The 20,101-nt window shown below is 45.6% G+C and overlaps 1 protein-coding gene across 2 annotated transcripts in view; it reads right to left on the reverse strand.

Moving 5' to 3' along the window:
- Positions 1-17,827, reverse strand: part of PDPN (podoplanin) — a 59,807-nt gene extending 41,980 nt beyond the window's left edge. For both annotated transcript variants that reach the window (XM_073585561.1, XM_073585560.1), the window contains exon 1: positions 17,707-17,827. In XM_073585561.1, coding sequence (XP_073441662.1) covers positions 17,707-17,773 — 67 coding nt within the window. In that variant the 5' untranslated portion in view covers positions 17,774-17,827. The remainder of the gene's footprint in view (positions 1-17,706) is intronic.
- Between the last annotated feature and the right edge of the window lie 2,274 nt (positions 17,828-20,101).

The raw sequence follows: 20,101 nt of genomic DNA on the forward strand, positions 1-20,101 counted from the left end.
TTCAACTTCGTCACTGATTCTTGCACATTATTGTCAAGAATCTGCTGATACTGAGTTGAATCCATGCGACCCTCAACTTTAACAAGATTCCTGGTGCCGGCATTGGCCACACAGCCCCAAAGCATGATGGAACCTCCACCAAATTTTATTGTGGGTAGCAAGTGTTTTTCTTGGAATGCTGTGTTTTTTAGCCTCCATGCATAACGCCTTTTTGTATGACCAAACAACTCAATCTTTGTTTCATCAGTCCACAGGACCTTCTTCCAAAATGTAACTGGCTTGTCCAAATGTGCTTTTGCATCCCTCAGGCGACTCTGTTTGTGGCGTGCTTGCAGAAACGGCTTCTTTCGCATCACTCTCCCATACAGCTTCTCCTTGTGCAAAGTGCGCTGTATTGTTGACCGATGCACAGTGACACCATCTGCAGCAAGATGATGCTGCAGGTCTTTGGAGGTGGTCTGTGGATTATCCTTGACTGTTCCCACCATTCTTCTTCTCTGCCTTTCTGATATTTTTCTTGGCCTGCCACTTCTGGGCTTAACAAGAACTGTACCTGTGTTCTTCCATTTCCTTACTGTGTTCCTCACAGTGGAAACTGACAGGTTAAATCTCTGAGACAACTTTTTGTATCCTTCCCCTGAAAAGCTATGTTGAATAATCTTTGTTTTCAGATCATTTGAGAGTTGTTTTGAGGAGCCCATGATGCCACTCTTCATAGGAGAATCAAATAGGAGAACTACTTGCAAGTAGCCACCTTAAATACCTTTTCTCATGATTTGATACACCTGGCTATGAAGTTCAAAGCTCAATGAGGTTACAAAACCAATTTAGTGCTTCAGGAAGTCAGTAAAAAGTAGTTAGGAGTGTTCAAATCAAGAAAATGATAAGGGTGCCCATACTTTTGCACCGGTCAAATTTTGTTTAAATGCAGATTGTACATTTTCTGTTAGTACAATAAACCTCATTTGAATCCAGAAATATAACTGAGTCCATCAGTTATTAGATATATGAAACTGAAATAGCTGTTGCAAAAACCAAAATTGTTATAAAGAAAAAAGGTTGACATTAATAGGGGTGCCCAAACTTTAACATATGACTGTATATATATATAATTGTCTTAAATTGTCTGTCACCCACTTCCGTCTGGATGTCCTCGAATCCCACAATCCACTGCACCGTACCGGAAGTACGCCGACCGCCATTTTGGAACACCCAAGTGATGCCGCTCGGATCCAGGACGCAGCTGCGATCACGAGGCTGTGAAAGGGGTGTAACGAGGGAATATAACGAGAGGGGTGCAATGAAGGGGGTATAATGAGGGGGTGTAATGAGAGGAATGCCGCCGCTGGACCCACTGCCTGACTACACGCGCCGGATCCCGCCCCTGCCTGCCTATCCACCTCTGTGCAGTCACAGCCGGCAGGAAAGACCGCGGCTTGAGGCCTGTGCTGGAGATTGGGTGCGGCCACCCTCTGGTAGTGCCACACACCATCTCCAGCACAGGCCGCAAAACACCGTCTTTCCTGCCCATTGTGACTGCACGGAGGTGGGTGGGCCGCCACCCCCAGCGCCACAAAGCTGCCCCAAACGTGATGTTACTGCCCTCCCGATTCGATAGCATCGGGCACACATCTAGTACATATATAAAACTCAAAATCTGTAGTAGCCCGCTCTATACAAATCCACAGTTCTCGCTCGATTTGGGTGAAATTTGGCATGCCCCCTCTCCACCCACAGGAGCAGAATACTGCAGACATTACATCTCGATAGTGTCCCTCCGTCATTAGATAGGGGCCCCCGACGTTAGGTCCTATACATATAATGGGGAAATGTGAAATCTGTAGTAGCCCGCTCTACACAAATCCACAGTTCTCGCCCGATTTGGGTGAAATTTGGCACACCCCCTCTCCACCCACAGGAGCAGAATACTGTAGACATTACATCTCGCTAGCGTCCCTCCGTCATTAGATAGGGGCCCCTGACGTTAGGTCCTATACATATAATGGGGAAATGTGAAATCTGTAGTAGCCCGCTCTACACAAATCCACAGTTCTCGCCCGATTTGGGTGAAATTTGGCACGCCCCCTCTCCACCCACAGGAGCAGAATACTGCAGACATTACATCTCGCTAGCGTCCCTCTGTCATGAGATTGGGGCCCCCGACGTTAGGTCCTATACATATAATGAGGAAATGTGAAATCTGTAGTAGCCCGCTCTACACAAATCCACAGTTCTCGCCCGATTTGGGTGAAATTTGGCATGCCCCCTCTCCACCCACAGGAGCAGAATACTGCAGACATTACATCTTGCTAGCGTCCCACCTAGAGTTGAGCGACTTTTGGTTTTTTAGGGTCGCGTTTCGTTTCGTGAAACCCGACTTTTCCAAAAGTCGGGTCGAGCAAGATCGTCCGATTATAGGGAAAAGTCGGGGTCGTCCCGAAACACGAAACCCAATGTAAGTCAATGGGGAATAAAAGTCGGCAGTGAGAGGAGGACAGGAAACACACCTACAGTGCCCATTTGAATGCCAAAAGCATCAATTCTTCTTTCTTAAGCTTGTCAACCTTAATTAACTTCATAATACAAGTTACGCACTGAAAAATGGGGGTTATTTGGCTACAAACTGTGGGGGGGGAGGGCTGGCTCCAGGTTTTCATGTGCCCTGGGGGGAAAGAGCGCCCCTTTAACACATACCACAACTCATCATGCTCCGATACGGCAGAGAAATAGCGGTATAGTACAATGAAAAATACTTCACTTTTTACATCTCATGACGAGGCCCATCTATTTCTCCATACCGAATCATTGGTCCCATATAATGTTTGAAACAGTATATGATGAGCTCCACATAATGCTACAGTATATGTTGGTCCCCATGGATGAAGCTCCACTGTCTTATGGGCCCAAATAATGCTCCAAACATAATGGGCCCCATTTCTAATGCTCTAGTGTATAATGGGCCCTGTAAATGCTGCTCCAGTGTCTGATGTCTACCTTTGGAATGTTCCAGTGTATGGTGGGCCCCATCTATCATTCTCCAGAGTATAGTGCTCCCCAAAAATTGCTGTCCCAACATTGAAAACAATCAAATAAGTCTCCTCGCTAGGGAATCCCTGTACTTGTCTGGACAGGTGCTGTAGCTTGCTTAACAGCTCGCCAGCCGTTCTCACGCCCAGTATGGATTACACGTGATTGCACAAAGGTGAGAAAGGGTACCGTATCCCCAGATAACATGTATGGATAGCGTACAAATTCAAAATATATGTCTCAGGAGGCAGGCTCAGACGGTGTTAGGCCCAGTATGGATTGCACGTGATTGCACAAAGGTTAGAAAGGGTACCGTATCCCCGGATAACATGTATGGATAGCGTACACATTCAAAATATATGTCTATACAGCATGAGGCAGGCTCAGACGGTGTTAGGCCCAGTATGGATTGCACGTGATTGCACAAAGGTTAGAAAGGGTACCGTATCCCTGGATAACATGTATGGATAGCGTACACATTCAAAATATATGTCTCAGGAGGCAGGCTCAGACGGTGTTAGGCCCAGTATGGATTGCACGTGATTGCACAAAGGTTAGAAAGGGTACCGTATCCCCGGATAACATGTATGGATAGCGTACACATTCAAAATATATGTCTATACAGCATGAGGCAGGCTCAGACGGTGATAGGCCCAGTATGGATTGCACGTGATTGCACAAAGGTTAGAAAGGGTACCGTATCCCTGGATAACATGTATGGATAGCGTACACATTCAAAATATATGTCTATACAGCATGAGGCAGGCTCAGACAGTGTTAGGCCCAGTATGGATTGCACGTGATTGCACGAAGGTTAGAAAGGGTACCGTATCCCTGGATAACATGTATGGATAGCGTACACATTCAAAATATATGTCTCAGGAGGCAGGCTCAGATGGTGTTAGGCCCAGTATGGATTGCACGTGATTGCACAAAGGTTAGAAAGGGTACCGTATCCCCGGATAACATGTATGGATAGCGTACACATTCAAAATATATGTCTATACAGCATGAGGCAGGCTCAGACGGTGTTAGGCCCAGTATGGATTGCACGTGATTGCACAAAGGTTAGAAAGGGTACCGTATCCCTGGATAACATGTATGGATAGCGTACACATTCAAAATATATGTCTATACAGCATGAGGCAGGCTCAGACGGTGTTAGGCCCAGTATGGATTGCACGTGATTGCACAAAGGTTAGAAAGGGTACCGTATCCCTGGATTACATGTATGAATAGCGTACACATTCAAAATATATGTCTATACAGCATGAGGCAGGCTCAGACGGTGTTAGGCCCAGTATGGATTGCACGTGATTGCACAAAGGTTAGAAAGGGTACCGTATCCCCGGATAACATGTATGGATAGCGTACACATTCAAACTATAGGTCTATACAGCATGAGGCAGGCTCAGACGGTATTAGGCCCAGTATGGATTGCACGTGATTGCACAAAGGTTAGAAAGGGTACCGTATCCCTGGATAACATGTATGGATAGCGTACACATTCAAAATATATGTCTCAGGAGGCAGGCTCAGACGGTGTTAGGCCCAGTATGGATTGCACGTGATTGCACAAAGGTTAGAAAGGGTACCGTATCCCCGGATAACATGTATGGATAGCGTACACATTCAAAATATATGTCTCAGGAGGCAGGCTCAGACGGTGTTAGGCCCAGTATGGATTGCACGTGATTGCACAAAGGTTAGAAAGGGTACCGTATCCCTGGATAACATGTATGGATAGCGTACACATTCAAAATATATGTCTATACAGCATGAGGCAGGCTCAGACGGTGTTAGGCCCAGTATGGATTGCACGTGATTGCACAAAGGTTTGAAAGGGTACCGTATCCCTGGATAACATGTATGGATAGTGTACACATTCAAAATATATGTCTATACAGCATGAGGCAGGCTCAGACGGTGTTAGGCCCAGTATGGATTGCACGTGATTGCACAAAGGTTAGAAAGGGTACCGTATCCCTGGATAACATGTATGGATAGCGTACACATTCAAAATATATGTCTATACAGCATGAGGCAGGCTCAGACGGTGTTAGGCCCAGTATGGATTGCACGTGATTGCACAAAGGTTAGAAAGGGTACCGTATTCCCGGATAACATGTATGGATAGCGTACACATTCAAAATATATGTCTCAGGAGGCAGGCTCAGATGGTGTTAGGCCCAGTATGGATTGCACGTGATTGCATAAAGGTTAGAAAGGGTACCGTATCCCTGGATAACATGTATGGATAGCGTACACATTCAAAATATATGTCTATACAGCATGAGGCAGGCTCAGACGGTGTTAGGCCCAGTATGGATTGCACGTGATTGCACAAAGGTTAGAAAGGGTACCGTATCCCTGGATAACATGTATGGATAGCGTACACATTCAAAATATATGTCTCAGGAGGCAGGCTCAGACGGTGTCAGGCACAGTATGGATTTGACGGCCCAGATTACACAGCGGAGGAGCAGGGAGAGGTAAAGATTGCAAATGCTGTGGCCCTGCCCAAGCAAGGGGGGCCCACTCGTGGGCGTCGGTACTGGCACTGGGCCCCTCATAGTACAGCGGTGTGTCTGACGGCGGGTGTGCACCACCACCGTCAGAGACACTTGATTGCACTATGAGGGACCCTGTGCCAGTGCCCGCGCCCAAGAGTCGGCCTACCCACCTGTCCAGGGCAACGGCACTCGCACGGTGTCGTGTGGTAGGTGGTGACCCCGGCCATGGGGGGGGAGGCAGCACAGTTAGGGAGTTTTAGAAAGTGGCATATGTTGATGTTGGACATTCAGCTGATGCAAAAGGCGAAATAGGTGAAGTACCAGGAAGAGGTGGACCAAAGCAAGCCATTTTTCTGTCACCCTATGTGTCATCAGGGGAAGGTGGGACAAAATCCTTGGAAACCCATGCGTGGTTCATTTTAATGAAGGTTAGATCATCCACATTTTGGGTTGACAGACGGGTCCTTTTTTCTGTCAGGATTGATCCAGCTGCACTGAAGACTCTTTCCGATAGCACACTTGCAGCTGGGCAAGCAAGCTCCTGTAAGGCATATTGGGCCAATTCAGGCCAGGTGTCCAGTTTAGCGGCCCAATAGTCAAAGGGGAATGACCTGTGTGGGAGAACATCGATATGGGAGGAAAAGTAGTTTGTTACCATAGTTGACAACTGCTGTCTCCTGTCACTTTCCATCGATGCAGTATTACCAGTTGTGTGAGCGGTATTTGAAAAATCAGTCCACAACATTGTCATGAAACCCCTGTCTCCAACGCCACTTCTGCTGTGTGCACCACGAACACCTCTGCCAAGCTGCCCCTGGCCCGTACGGCTCGTGTGAGAACCATCACCGCTGCTGTGTGCTGGGAATGCCTCAAGCAACCGATTTACCAGAGTTGCTTGTTTATTAGCCAATATTAGGTCAAGGTTCTCCTGTGGCATGATGTTTTGTAATTTGCCTTTATAGCGTGGATCCAGGATGCTGGCCAACCAGTAATCGTCATCGTTCATCATTTTGGCAATGCGGGGGTCCCTTTTTAGGATCCGCAAGGCATAATCTGACATGTGGGCCAATGTTCCCGGTGTCAATGATGCACTGCGAGTGCTGGGTGGAGGAGCACTTTCTGGCAAATCCACATCCCTCCAGTCACGCACAAACCCTGTACCAGACCTTGCCACGCCAACATTTTCACTTGCCCCACGAGATGCATCCTCCTCCCCTAAGTAATCATCCCCATCATCCTCCTCCTCATCCTCTTCTTCCTCCACCTCGTCCAGGAGAGGTCCCTGAGCAGACAATGGCTGAATGTCATCAAGGATTCCCTCCTCCTCTTCCTCCTCATCAACATTGGCTGCAGACGCCTGCTCCTTAAGGTGCGTCAAAGTTTGCATGAGCAGACGCATAAGTGGGATGCTCATGCTTAGGATGGCGTCGTCTGCGCTTACCAGCCGTGTGCATTCCTCAAAACACTGAAGGACTTTACAAAGGTCTTTCAGCTTCGACCACTGCACACCTGTTAACTCCATGTCTGCTCTCAAAGTGCCTGGCCGTGTATCCTCCCACAAATGCATTATGGCCTGCCTCTGCTCGCACAGCCGCTCCACCATGTGCAGGGTGGAGTTCCACCTTGTTGCAATGTCGATAATGAGGCGGTGGTTGGGAAGGTGGAGCAATCGCTGCAGCTTCTGCATACGAACGGAGTGTACAGGCGACCGGCGGATGTGCGCACACAGTCTTCGCACCTTCTGGAGCAGGGCTGTTAACTCCGGATAATTTTTGAGGAAGCACTGCACCACCAGGTTCAAGGTGTGAGCCAAGCAAGGTATGTGGCTGAGTTTTGAAAGGGCTATGGCTGCCACAAAATTACGGCCGTTATCACTAACTACCTTGCCTGCCTCAAGATGTACACTGCCCAGCCATGACTCAGTTCGTCGCTTCAAGTACTCGGCCAGCACCTCGGCGGTGTGTCTGTCGCCCAAACACATCATCTGCAACACAGCCTGCTGACGCTTTCCACTAGCTGCTCGATAGGGGGACACATCGTGTGCAACAGTGGCAGCTGCAGATGGAGTGCTCGTACGACTGCGCTCTGTGGACGAGCTTTCGCTTCTGGAGGAGGTGGAGGAGGAGGAGGGTCGAACGCCTACAGCCAACTGTTTCCTATACCGTGGGCTAGGCAGCACTGTCCCACCACCGCTGTCCCCTGTGGACCCTGCATCCACCACATTAACCCAGTGCGCAGTGATGGACACGTAACGGCCCTGGCCATGCCGACTGGACCATGCATCAGTTGTGAGGTGCACCTTTCCGCTCACTGACTGCTTGAGTGCATGGACAATGCGGTCTTTCACATGATGGTGGAGGGCTGGGATGGCTTTGCGAGAGAAGAAGTGGCGACTGGGTAGGTCATAGCGTGGTACTGCATAGGCCATGAGTTCGCGGAAAGCTGTGCTTTCCACCAACCGAAAGGGCATCATCTCAAACGAGATTAGTTTGGCAATGTGGGCGTTCAAACCCAGTGTACGCAGATGAGAGACTGAGTACTTTCTTGACCTACTCATAGTGTCTGGGAGGGTGAGCTGGACTTGAGAGCTGCATATGGTGGAAGTAGCGGTGGACAGGGCGGACTGAGAGAGGGTTGATGATGGTGATGGAGTTGGTGTTCTTTCTGATGGCCTAGAATCAGTCTTTCGTTTGATATAACAGTGGGATTCCCTGACTGCTGTGGTCTTGCAACGACACCTCAACATTTGCTGCTGTGCTAACCAGTGGGCTTACAGTGGGGAAAACAATGTAGCGTTGCTGACTACCTTCGTTGTGATCAGTTGCACATGTGGCACTTGAGGTTTGGTGTTGTGTCCACGCTTGCAAGTGCATGCTGGTTAAATGTCTAAGCATGCAACTGGTATTCAAATTTTTCAGATTTTTCCCTCGGCTAAAGGTCTTTGCGCACTTCTTACAGATAACCTTGGCCTGATCATGAAGATTTTGTTCAAAAAAGTGCCACACTGCACTCTTCCTACTTTGGCAGACATTTTGCGGCCTAGCACGCTGTGATCTTTTGACCCTCTGGACAAGCTGTCCAGCAACTCTTTTGAGGTTTGGAACCTGTCTTTGGAGTGCTCCGGGCCTGCCAGATAACAGCTGTTGCGATGTCGATGTCTGCTGTGGATGCTCCTCATCTGAGCTATTGGAAGCAGCACCCTCTTCCCCCAATGGATGCCAATCTGGGTCAACAACTGGGTCATCCATCACCTCCTCTTCTATGTCATGTGCACCTTCCTCTGTGTCACCGTGTATGGTGGTATAGTGTGCGGGAAGGGGCACCTGAGTCTCATCAGGGTCAGAATCTGGCTCTGTACATTGCGAGGACAATGTAGTGCTCTGAGTGAATGTACCAGCAGAATCATCCATCAGCGGCTGTGCATCAGTGCACTCCATGTCAGATTCATCTTGGCCTGGGTAATTCACCATTTCACTTGATAATCCAGGCATGGTATGTGAAAACAGCTCCATGGAGTAATCAGTAGTATGGCCTGCGTCATCCTTCAATCTTGGTTGGGGTGAAGGACACAAGGAAAGGTGTGGTTCGTGAACATGAGCCTCCAATGACGACTCAGTGCTTTTACTTTTTACAACTGAAGAAGAGGAGGCGATAGAGCTGGAGGCTGAGTCAGCAATGTAAGACAAAACTTTTTCCTGATGCTCTGGCTTTAAAAGCGGTTTGCCAACTCCTAGAAAACTAAGCGTTCGAGGCCTTATGTAGCCAGACGATGACGCAGGGTCAGCACCTCCTGCATTCGGTCCTATTTTGCTCTTGCCACTACCATCAGATCCACCACCAACACCATCATTACCAGCTGCCAACCCCCGCCCAATTCCACGGCCTCTTCCACCAGCCTTCCTCATTTTTGGTAGAAATGTAGACAAAATCCAACAAACTATATAGTAATGTAAAACAAGGTACAAGGTGTCTATAGGACAGGGGAGATTTTGAATTTCTGCACACACTTGTGGACAGTGGACACTTTTGGATTGTGTGAGGCCCACTGATATCTGAGCGCTATGTGACAGGCTCGATGGCACTGCTGTGACAAAAGTGACTAGAGGATAAGGGAGATTTTGAATATCTGCACACACTTTTGGACACTGGACATTTTTGGATTGTGTGAGGCCCACTGATATCTGAGCGCTATGTGACAGGCTCGATGACACTGCTGTGACCAAAGTGACTAGAGGATAAGGGAGATTTTGAATTTCTGCACACACTTGTGGACAGTGGACACTTTTGGATTGTGTGAGGCCCACTGATATCTGAGCGCTATGTGACAGGCTCGATGGCACTGCTGTGACAAAAGTGACTAGAGGATAAGGGAGATTTTGAATATCTGCACACACTTTTGGACACTGGACACTTTTGGATTGTGTGAGGCCCACTGATATCTGAGCGCTATGTGACAGGCTCGATGGCACTGCTGTGACAAAAGTGACTAGCGGATAAGGGAGATTTTGAATATCTGCACACACTTTTGGACACTGGACACTTTTGGATTGTGTGAGGCCCACTGATATCTGAGCGCTATGTGACAGGCTCGATGGCACTGCTGTGACAAAAGTGACTAGAGGATAAGGGAGATTTTGAATATCTGCACACACTTTTGGACACTGGACACTTTTGGATTGTGTGAGGCCCACTGATATCTGAGCGCTATGTGACAGGCTCGATGGCACTGCTGTGACAAAAGTGACTAGAGGATAAGGGAGATTTTGAATATCTGCACACACTTTTGGACACTGGACACTTTTGGATTGTGTGAGGCCCACTGATATCTGAGCGCTATGTGACAGGCTCGATGGCACTGCTGTGACAAAAGTGACTAGAGGATAAGGGAGATTTTGAATTTCTGCACACACTTGTGGACAGTGGACACTTTTGGATTGTGTGAGGCCCACTGATATCTGAGCGCTATGTGACAGGCTCGATGGCACAGCTGTGACAAAAGTGACTAGAGATTAAGGGAGATTGGATTGCTTTTAAAAAAGCAGTTTGCGGAGCAGTGGGTAAACAGCAATGCCAGCCTGTCAGGAAGCCTTAGAAGGCAGCCCAACAACCAACACCACTGATACACCACTATATAGCCTTCCCTTGCACTGCACACATAGTGACTGGTGTGTTGTGCAGGCCAAATTGCTAGCAGCAGAAGCAGTTTTTTTTTCTTCTCAGCAGGACAAAAAAAAAAATTGGGATTGCTTTTAAAAAAGCAGTTTGCGGAGCAGTGGGTAAACAGCAATGCCAGCCTGTCAGGAAGCCTTAAAAGGCAGCCCAACAACCAACACCACTGATACACCACTATATAGCCTCCCCTTGCACTGCACACACAGTGACTGGTGTGTTGTGCAGGCCAAATCGCTAGCAGCAGAAGCAGTTTTTTTGTCTTCTTCCCTGCCTAACGCTCTCCCTACAGAATCAGCAGCAACCTCTCCCTATACTAAGATCGGCAGAAGTAAGATGGCGGTCGGCGTGCACGCCCTTTTATACCCCCTGTGACGCCCACCAAAGCAAGCCAATCACTTGCATGCCCTTCTGAAAGATGGTGGTGACCCGTGCCTATGTCATCACGTTGCCCACAGTGTCCGTGGATCCTGATTGGCTGAAAAAGAGCGCAAAACAAACTTTTGAAACGCGACTTTGGCGCGTAAGTCGCCGACCTCGTGGCCGACCTCATCCTAGGGTCGGGTTTCATTTCATGAAACCCGACTTTGCCAAAAGTCGGCGACTTTTGAATTTTTTCGACCCGTTTCGCTCAACTCTAGTCCCACCATCATGAGATTGGGGCCCCCAAAGTTAGACCCTATACATAAAATGGAGAAATGTGAAGGTGAAAGTAAAAGTGCTGAGGGGAAAACAACAGTTATGACTGACAAATTAGTAAAATGCCAAAATAATAAAAATTTAAAGTGGAAATTTTTTTTTACTGTAGCACTCTGAAAATGTTAATTTCAGGGTGACACTGAAAATTTTCCTTTAGCTACCATAACCAACAATTTAACATATTTTCCGTGAGCGAAGCCGAGGGTATTCTACTAGTTACTTATAATGTAACACACAGGTGAAACTGTGACCATAGTGCATATCATACACTCAGCCCAATTCAATGGAGGCTATGGAAAAAAAAAATCCTTTTTGCTATTAGGTGGTGAGAGCCTGAGCAAGGACACCCCTCTACTGAGAAAAAATGGGCTGGGAATTAAAGGAAAAGGTGTAGAGAGGAAAAACTAAGTCCTGATGTTTTTCTCTTGGGTGGAAAAACCTTGGGTCCCAATGGTGGTGCCATTTCAACCTTTGCTAAGTGCCCCCCTCTCTACCACTGCGCTGAGGTTGTGCCTACACTATATATGAACATTTCCCCAGCCATTGGTATCAGGCCAAGTTTCCACATTCTAAATCCCAAAACCATTAAAGGGATTGCAGTGGTCATTTGGTGGTCATTGACATCATCGCTTCAGGAGACCAGCAGAAGGATGCAGAGTACAGGTATCAGTATGCCTTCTTTTATAGGATTACCACCATGGTTTGCTTCTGTCAATTTTAAAAGCAAAGTTGAGAACCCCATTAAAAAAGATGAATGGGAAAACATAGAGAAAATTGATCTCTCCTTTTGGTTAACCCCTTCACCCCCAAGGGTGGTTTGCACGTTCATGACCGGGCCAATTTTTACAATTCTGACCACTGTCCCTTTATGAGGTCATAACTCTGGAACGCTTCCATGGATCCCGGTGATTCTGACACTGTTTTCTCGTGACATATTGTACTTCATGTTAGTGGTAAAATTTCATTCAAATAACTTGTGTTTATTTGTGAAAAAAACGGAAATTTGGCAAAAAATTTGAAAATTTCGCAATTTTCCAACTTTGAATTTTTATGCCCTTAAATCACAGAGATACGGCACACAAAAAACTTGATAACTAACATTTCCCACATGTTTACTTTACATCAGCACAATTTTGGAACCAAAATTTTTTTTTTTAGGAAGTTATAAGGGTTAAAAGTTGACCAGCGATTTCTCATTTTTACAACACCATTTTATTTTTAGGACCACATCACATTTGAAGCCACTTTGAGGGGTCTATATGATAGAAAATACCCAAAAGTGACACCATTCTAAAAACTGAACCCCTTAAGGTGCTCAAAACCACATTCAAGAAGTTTATTAACCCTTTAGGTGCGTCACAGGAATTTTTTTTAATATTTAAAAAGAAATGAACATCTAACTTTTTTTCACAAAAAAAATACTTCAGGTTCAATTTTTTTTATTTTACCAAGGGTAACAGGAGAAATTGGACTGCAAAAGTTATTGTGCAATTTGTCCTGAGTACGCCGATACCCCACATGTGGGGGTAAACCACTATTTGGGCGCATGGCAGAGCTCGGAAGGGAAGCAGCGCCATTTGACGTTTTTGGCTGGAATTGAGATCGGACACCATGTCGCGATTGGAAAACCCCTGATGTACCTAAACAGTGGAAACCCCCCACAAATGACACCATTTTGGAAACTAGACCCCATAAGGAACTTATCTAGATGTGTGGTGAGAACTTTGAACCCCCAAGGGCTTCACAGAAGTTTATAACATAAAGCCGTACAATTAAAAAATCATATTTTTTCCACAAAAATGATCTTTTCACCCTCAATTCTTATTTTTCCAAGGGTAACAGCACCCTAAAAGTTATTGTGCAATTTGTCCTGAGTACGCTGATACCCCACATGTGGGGGTAAACCACTATTTGGGTGCATGGCAGAGCTCGGAAGGGAAGCAGCGCCATTTGACGTTTTTGGCTGGAATTGAGATCGGACACCATGTCGCGATTGGAAAACCCCTGATGTACCTAAACAGTGGAAACCCCCCACAAATGACACCATTTTGTAAACTAGACCCCCTAAGGAACTTATCCATTTGTGAGGTGAGCACTTTGAACCCCCAAGGGCTTCACAGAAGTTTATAATGCCAGGGCATAAAAATAAAAAAATCGTATTTTTTCCACAAACATGATCAATAAGTCCCCAATTTTTTTTATTTTCAAAAGGGTAACAGGAGAAATTGAACCCCAAAAGTTGTTGTCCAATTTGTCCTGAGTACGCTGACACCCCATATGTGGGAGAAAACTACTGTATGGACACACGTCAGGGCTCGGAAGGGAAGTAGTGACGTTTTGGAATGCAGACATTGATGGCATGGTCTGCGGGTGTCATGTTGCCTTTGGAGAGCCCCTAATGTACCTAAACAGTGGAAACCCCCCACAAATGACCCCATTTTGAAAACTAGACCCCCTAAGGAACTTATCTAGATGTGAGGTGAGCACTTTGAACCCCCAAGGGCTTCACAGAAGTTTATAATGCCAGGGCATGAAAATAAAAAAATCGTATTTTTTCCACAAACATGATCAATAAGTCCCCAATTTTTTTATTTTCCCAAGGGTAACAGGAGAAATTGAAAACCAAAAGTTGTTGTCCAATTTGTCCTGAGTACGCTGACACCCCATACGTGGGAGAAAACTACTGTATGGACACACGTCAGGGCTCGGAAGGGAAGTAGTGACGTTTTGGAATGCAGACTTTGATGGAATGGTCTGCGGGTGTCATGTTGCCTTTGGAGAGCCCCTAATGTACCTAAACAGTGGAAACACCCACAAATGACCCCATTTTGGAAACGAGAACCCCTAAGGAACTTATCTAGATGTGTGGTGAGCACTTTGAACCACCAAGGGCTTCACAGAAGTTTATAATGCCCGAGCATGAAAATAAAAAAATCGTATTTTTTCCACAAACATGATCAATTAGTCCCCAATTTTTTCATTTTCCCAAGGGTAACAGGAGAAATTGGACCCCAAAAGTTGTTGTCCAATTTGTCCTGAGTACGCTGACACCCCATATGTGGGAGAAAACTACTGTATGGACACACGTCGGGGCTCGGAAGGGAAGCAGTGACGTTTTGGAATGCAGACTTTGATGGAATGGTCTGCGGGTGTCATGTGCGTTTGGAGAGCCCCTGATGTACCTAAACTATTGAAACTCCCCACAAGTGACCCCATTTTGGACACTAGACCCCCCACGGAACTTATCTAGATGTGTGGTGAGCACTTTGAACCCCCAAGTGCTTCACAGAAGTCTATAACGCTCGGACGTGAAAATAAAAAAATCATTTTTTTCCACAAAAATGATATTTTTGCCCCCAATTTTTTATTTTCCTAAGGGTAACAGGAGAAATTGGACCCCAAAAATTGTTTTGCAATTTGTCCTGAGTAGGCTGATACCCTACATGTGGGGGTAAATCACTGTTTGGGCGCATGGCAGAGCTTGGAAGGGAAGGAGCACCATATGACTTTTTCAACTCAGAATTGGCTGGAATTGAGATCAGACGCAATGTTGCATTTGGAGAGCTCCTGATGTGCCCAAACAGTGGAAACCCCCAATTCTAACTCCAACCCGAACCCCAACACACCCCTAACCCTAATCTCAGCCCTAACCCTAGCCCTAACCCAAGCCTAACCCTAGCCCTAACCTTAACCCTAGCCCTAACCCTAGCCCTAACCCTAGCCCTAACCCTAACCCTAATGGAAAAATGGAAATAAATACATTTTTTTTTATTTTATTATTTTTCCCTAACTAAGGGGGTGATAACGGGGGGTTTGATTTACTATTTATGGCAGTTTTTATGTTTGGCAGCTGTCGCACGCTAAAGACGCTTTTTATTGTAAAAATAGTTTTTGCATCACCACATATTGAGAGCTATAATTTTTCCGTATTTTGACCCACCGAGTCATGTGAGGTCTTATTTTTTGCGGGACGAGTTGACGTTTTATCGGTGCCATTTTCGGGCACGTGACATTTTTTGATCGCTTTTTATTCCGATTTTTGGGACGCAGAATGAACAAAAACCAGCGTTTCATGAATTTCTTTTGGGGGGGTGCGTTTACACCGTTCCGCGTGCGGTAAAATTGATAAAGCGGTTTTATTCTTTGGGTCAGTACGGTTACAGCGATACCTCATTTAGGTCGTTTTTTTATGTTTTGTCGGTTTTATGCAATGAAAACTATTTTATATAAAAAATAATTATTTTTGCATCGCTTTATTCTGCGAGCTATAACTTTTTTATTTTTTCGCTGATGATGCTGTGTGGTGGCTCGTTTTTTGCGGGACAAGATGACGTTTTCAGCGGTACCATGGATATTTATATGCGTCTTTTTGATCGCGCATTATTACACTTTTTGTTTGGCGGTATGATAATAAATCATTATTTTTTGCTTCGTTTTTTATTTTTATTTTTTAAGGGGTTCGCTAAAGGGGTTAACTAATGGGACAATTTTATAGGGCGGGTCGTTACAGACGCGGCGATACCTAATATGTGTACTTTTATTGTTTTTTTTTTTATTATTTTCAAAAAATGAATTTATTGGGGAATATTTTTTTTTTTTTTACTAATTTATTTGGCGATTTTTTTTAATTTATTTTTACACTTTTTTTAAATTTTTTTTTTACTTTATTACATAGTCCCAGGTGGGACATCACTGTCCTGTGACAGATCGCTGATCTGTCACATCACAGATCACTGTGACAGATCAGCGATCTGTCACAGGCAGTGCCGAAGGCTTCCTCATGCTTGCGCTTTGCAGGCACTGAGGAAGCCAGCTTCCTGCAGGCCCCCGAAGGCCCCCGTCGCCATCTTGGATTCGGGGGCCTGGAGGAAAGGAGCCCCCCGCAGCAGCGCTGCACATTGCGCTGCCGTGGTGGGCTCAGGGAAGCACGGAGGGAGCCCCCTTTAACTCCCGGTACACCGCGATCATGTTTGATCGCGGTGTGCAAGGGGTTAACGTGTCGGGGGCGGTCCGTGATAATCAGCTGACACCCGGCCGCGATCAGCGGCGCTCACCACTTGGGCGCCGCTGATCGCGGTAGACGTACTATCCCGTCCACGGTCATAAGGGCCCGGGTACCGTGGACGGGATAGTACGTCGGATGTCAGGAAGGGGTTAAAGTTATTACTACAGCCTACCACATCCCAAACTACGTGGGATAGGAGTTCAGTAATAATTAGTATCTATCTATTTATCCATCCATCCATCCATCCATCATCTATACATCCATCCCTCCACCTATCCATCCATCCATTACTCTAGCTGCATATCCATCTCTCCATCTATCTATCCATCCATCCCTCTATTCATCCTTCCATTTATCCTTCCATCTATATATCCATCCATCCATCCCGCTCTGGCTCTAGCTATATATCCATCCAACCATCCATCCAACCAACCATCTCTCCATCTATCTATCCATCCATCCATTTATCCCTCTCTCTATATATCCATCCCTCGCTCTATCCATCCATTACTCCCTCTATCTATCCATTCATCTATCCCTTCCTCTATCTATCCATCCATTCCTCCCTCTATCTATCCATCCATCCATTTATCCCTCCATCTATATATCCATTTATCCATCCCTCCTTCTATCTATCTATCTATCTATCTATCAATCAATCAATCTATCTATTCCTCCCTCTATCTATCTGTTATCTATCTATTTATCTATCGATTTGATTGAATAAGATTGACAATAATCGATTTCTGATTGAGGATAGCATAAGAACAAATAAATCACCTATATAACGATTCCGTGATATACTTTTACTAATTTAATTAACTTTTCAAATAGACTCAGTGTATACTCTATAAGGGGACACACACTATAAACCAGTAATCTACAACCTGTAGTTCTTAAGCTGTGATGCTGGAAGTTGTAGTTTAGCAATCAGCACAAAGCCGTGCATAGTCTTGGCTAAAAGCTCTAAGGAACTGAATCCTACTTGGAGAACCTGGAATTTCTATGGTAATGAATTAGCTATTTGTGCAATTCTGCAACAGCAACAAAAGTTCCTAAAAAAGTTTGTAAAATATTCAGAATTGAGGGTCCTGAGGACCACTGAGGACGCTCAATTCTAAATATTTTTCTATCTACTGGCTAACACTGTACAAAGATATACATCTTTCCTGTAAAAAAGTTTGTAAAACTTTTTTTTTTATTCTAAGTAACTGCAGCTACTTCTATAGCACAGCTGGAATTTCTGTACTACTACATCTATACAGCATGGCAGTTACTTTATAACTTTCTTACCTTCTGCACATGCTGCTCTCAGTGCCAGGCCAATTAGCAGACAAAGCAGGCCCTGTGTCTTCAGCATTTTTCAGTAGTGGAAGGCACGATTTTCTGTAGGGAGGCACAGCCTGAAGTCCTGAAGAAATGTGATTTGGGAGCTTACTGGTACAACCACATTATAGGCTGGAAATGCAGGGGGAATGGCCAGTACTGGGGAGTTTGGGGGTGGGGGTTGTCTGAGGTGGTCTTAGAGGCATCTGATCCTCCCAGCAATCCCTGTATGGTCAGCATTAAACATGATCTCACTCTGGGATAGCTGATACAGGGATCCAGCCGCCAGAGATTCCTAATAACTTGCCTGTTGTCCTAGGGGAGCCCTTAAATTCCTTTTTTTTGCAGGAATTCTCCATGTGAATTTATTTATATGGCAGTACAGCATCAAAAATATGCGTCCTACAAACTTGTTGTTTCTTTTCCCTCAGCTAAGAACCACCTTAAAACTAAACATGCGAATTTCCAGCATTAAAACATCGGAGACGCTATTCAGCTACATCATCTGACGTAAGAATGGCCCTGTGTGTTTGGATATACAGTGCCTACACGTAGTATTCAACCCCCTGCAGATTTAGCAGGTTTACACATTCGGAATTAACTTGGCATTGTGACATTTGGACTGTAGATCAGCCTGGAAGTGTGAAATGCACTGCAGGAAAAAAAGGATGTTATTTCTTTGTTTAATTTTTTTTAAAATTGTGAAAAGTTTATTCAGAGGGTCATTTATTATTCAACCCCTCAAACCACCAGAATTCTGTTTGGTTCCCCTAAAGTATTAAGAAGTATTTCAGGCACAAAGAACAATGAGCTTCACATGTTTGGATTAATTATCTCTTTTTCCAGCCTTTTCTGACTATTTAAGACCCTCCCCAAACTTGTGAACAGCACTCATACATGGTCAACATGGGAAAGACAAAGGAGCATTCCAAGGCCATCAGAGACAAGATCGGGGAGGGTCACAAGGCTGGCAAGGGGTACAAAACCCTTTCCAAGGAGTTGGGCCTACCTGTCTCCACTGTTGGGAGCATCATCCGGAAGTGGAAGGCTTATGGAACTACTGTTAGCCTTCCACGGCCTGGACAGCCTTTGAAAATTTCCTCCCGTGCCGAGGCCAGGCTTGTCCAAAGAGTCAAGGCTAACCTAAGGACAACACGGAAGGAGCTCTGGGAAGATCTCATGGCAGTGGGGACATTGGTTTCAGTCAATACCATAAGTAACGTACTCCACCGCAATGGTCTCCGTTCCAGACGAGCCTGTAAGGTACCTTTACTTTCAAAGCGTCATGTCAAGGCTCGTCTACAGTTTGCTCATGATCACTTGGAGGACTCTGAGACAGACTGGTTCAAGGTTCTCTGGTCTGATGAGACCAAGATCGAGATCTTTGGTGCCAACCACACACGTGACGTTTGGAGACTGGATGGCACTGCATACGACCCCAAGAATACCATCCCTACAGTCAAGCATGGTGGTGGCAGCATCATGCTGTGGGGCTGTTTCTCAGCCAAGGGGCCTGGCCATCTGGTCCGCATCCATGGGAAGATGGATAGCACGGCCTACCTGGAGATTTTGGCCAAGAACCTCCACTCCTCCATCAAGGATCTTAAGATGGGTCGTCATTTCATCTTCCAACAAGACAACGACCCAAAGCACACAGCCAACAAAACCAAGGCCTGGTTCAAGAGGCAAAAAATCAAGGTGTTGGAGTGGCCTAGTCAGTCTCCTGACCTTAACCCAATTGAAAACTTGTGGAAGGAGCTCAAGTTTAAAGTCCACATGAGACACCCAAAGAACCTAGATAACTTGGAGAAGAACTGCATGGAGGAGTGGGCCAAGATAACTCCAGAGACCTGTGCCGGCCTGATCAGGTCTTATAAAAGATGATTATTAGCTGTAATTGCAAACAAGGGTTATTCCACAAAATATTAAACCTAGGGGTTGAATAATAATTGACCCACACTTTTATGTTTAAAATTTATTAAAATGTAACTGAGCAACATAACTTTTTGGTTTGTAAGATTTATGCATCTGTCAATAAATCCTGCTCTTGTGTGAAGTTTGAAGGCTCTAACTTATTTGCATCTTATCAAACCTGCTAAATCTGCAGGGGGTTGAATACTACTTGTAGGCACTGTATATGCTGCATGTTACGTGAGCGCCGCTAGGTTCAGATAGGGGTGGGATAGGTCTCATTAATTCTTTGGAACTCGGGGGGGAAACGTTACTCATGGGGACCATGTACCGCAGCTTCCTCAGGCACAACATGGATCCACTTGCTCACACAGGTACAACTAATAGAGTCCTCATGAACAGTGTAGTTTAATGTCACAGCACATTTAGTACAATTCAAGTCTCTTAAGTA

The sequence above is a fragment of the Dendrobates tinctorius genome, unplaced genomic scaffold (assembly GCF_039654945.1).
Source record: "Dendrobates tinctorius isolate UK_male_01 unplaced genomic scaffold, ASM3965494v1 ptg000086l, whole genome shotgun sequence".
Classification (NCBI taxonomy): domain Eukaryota; kingdom Metazoa; phylum Chordata; class Amphibia; order Anura; family Dendrobatidae; genus Dendrobates; species Dendrobates tinctorius.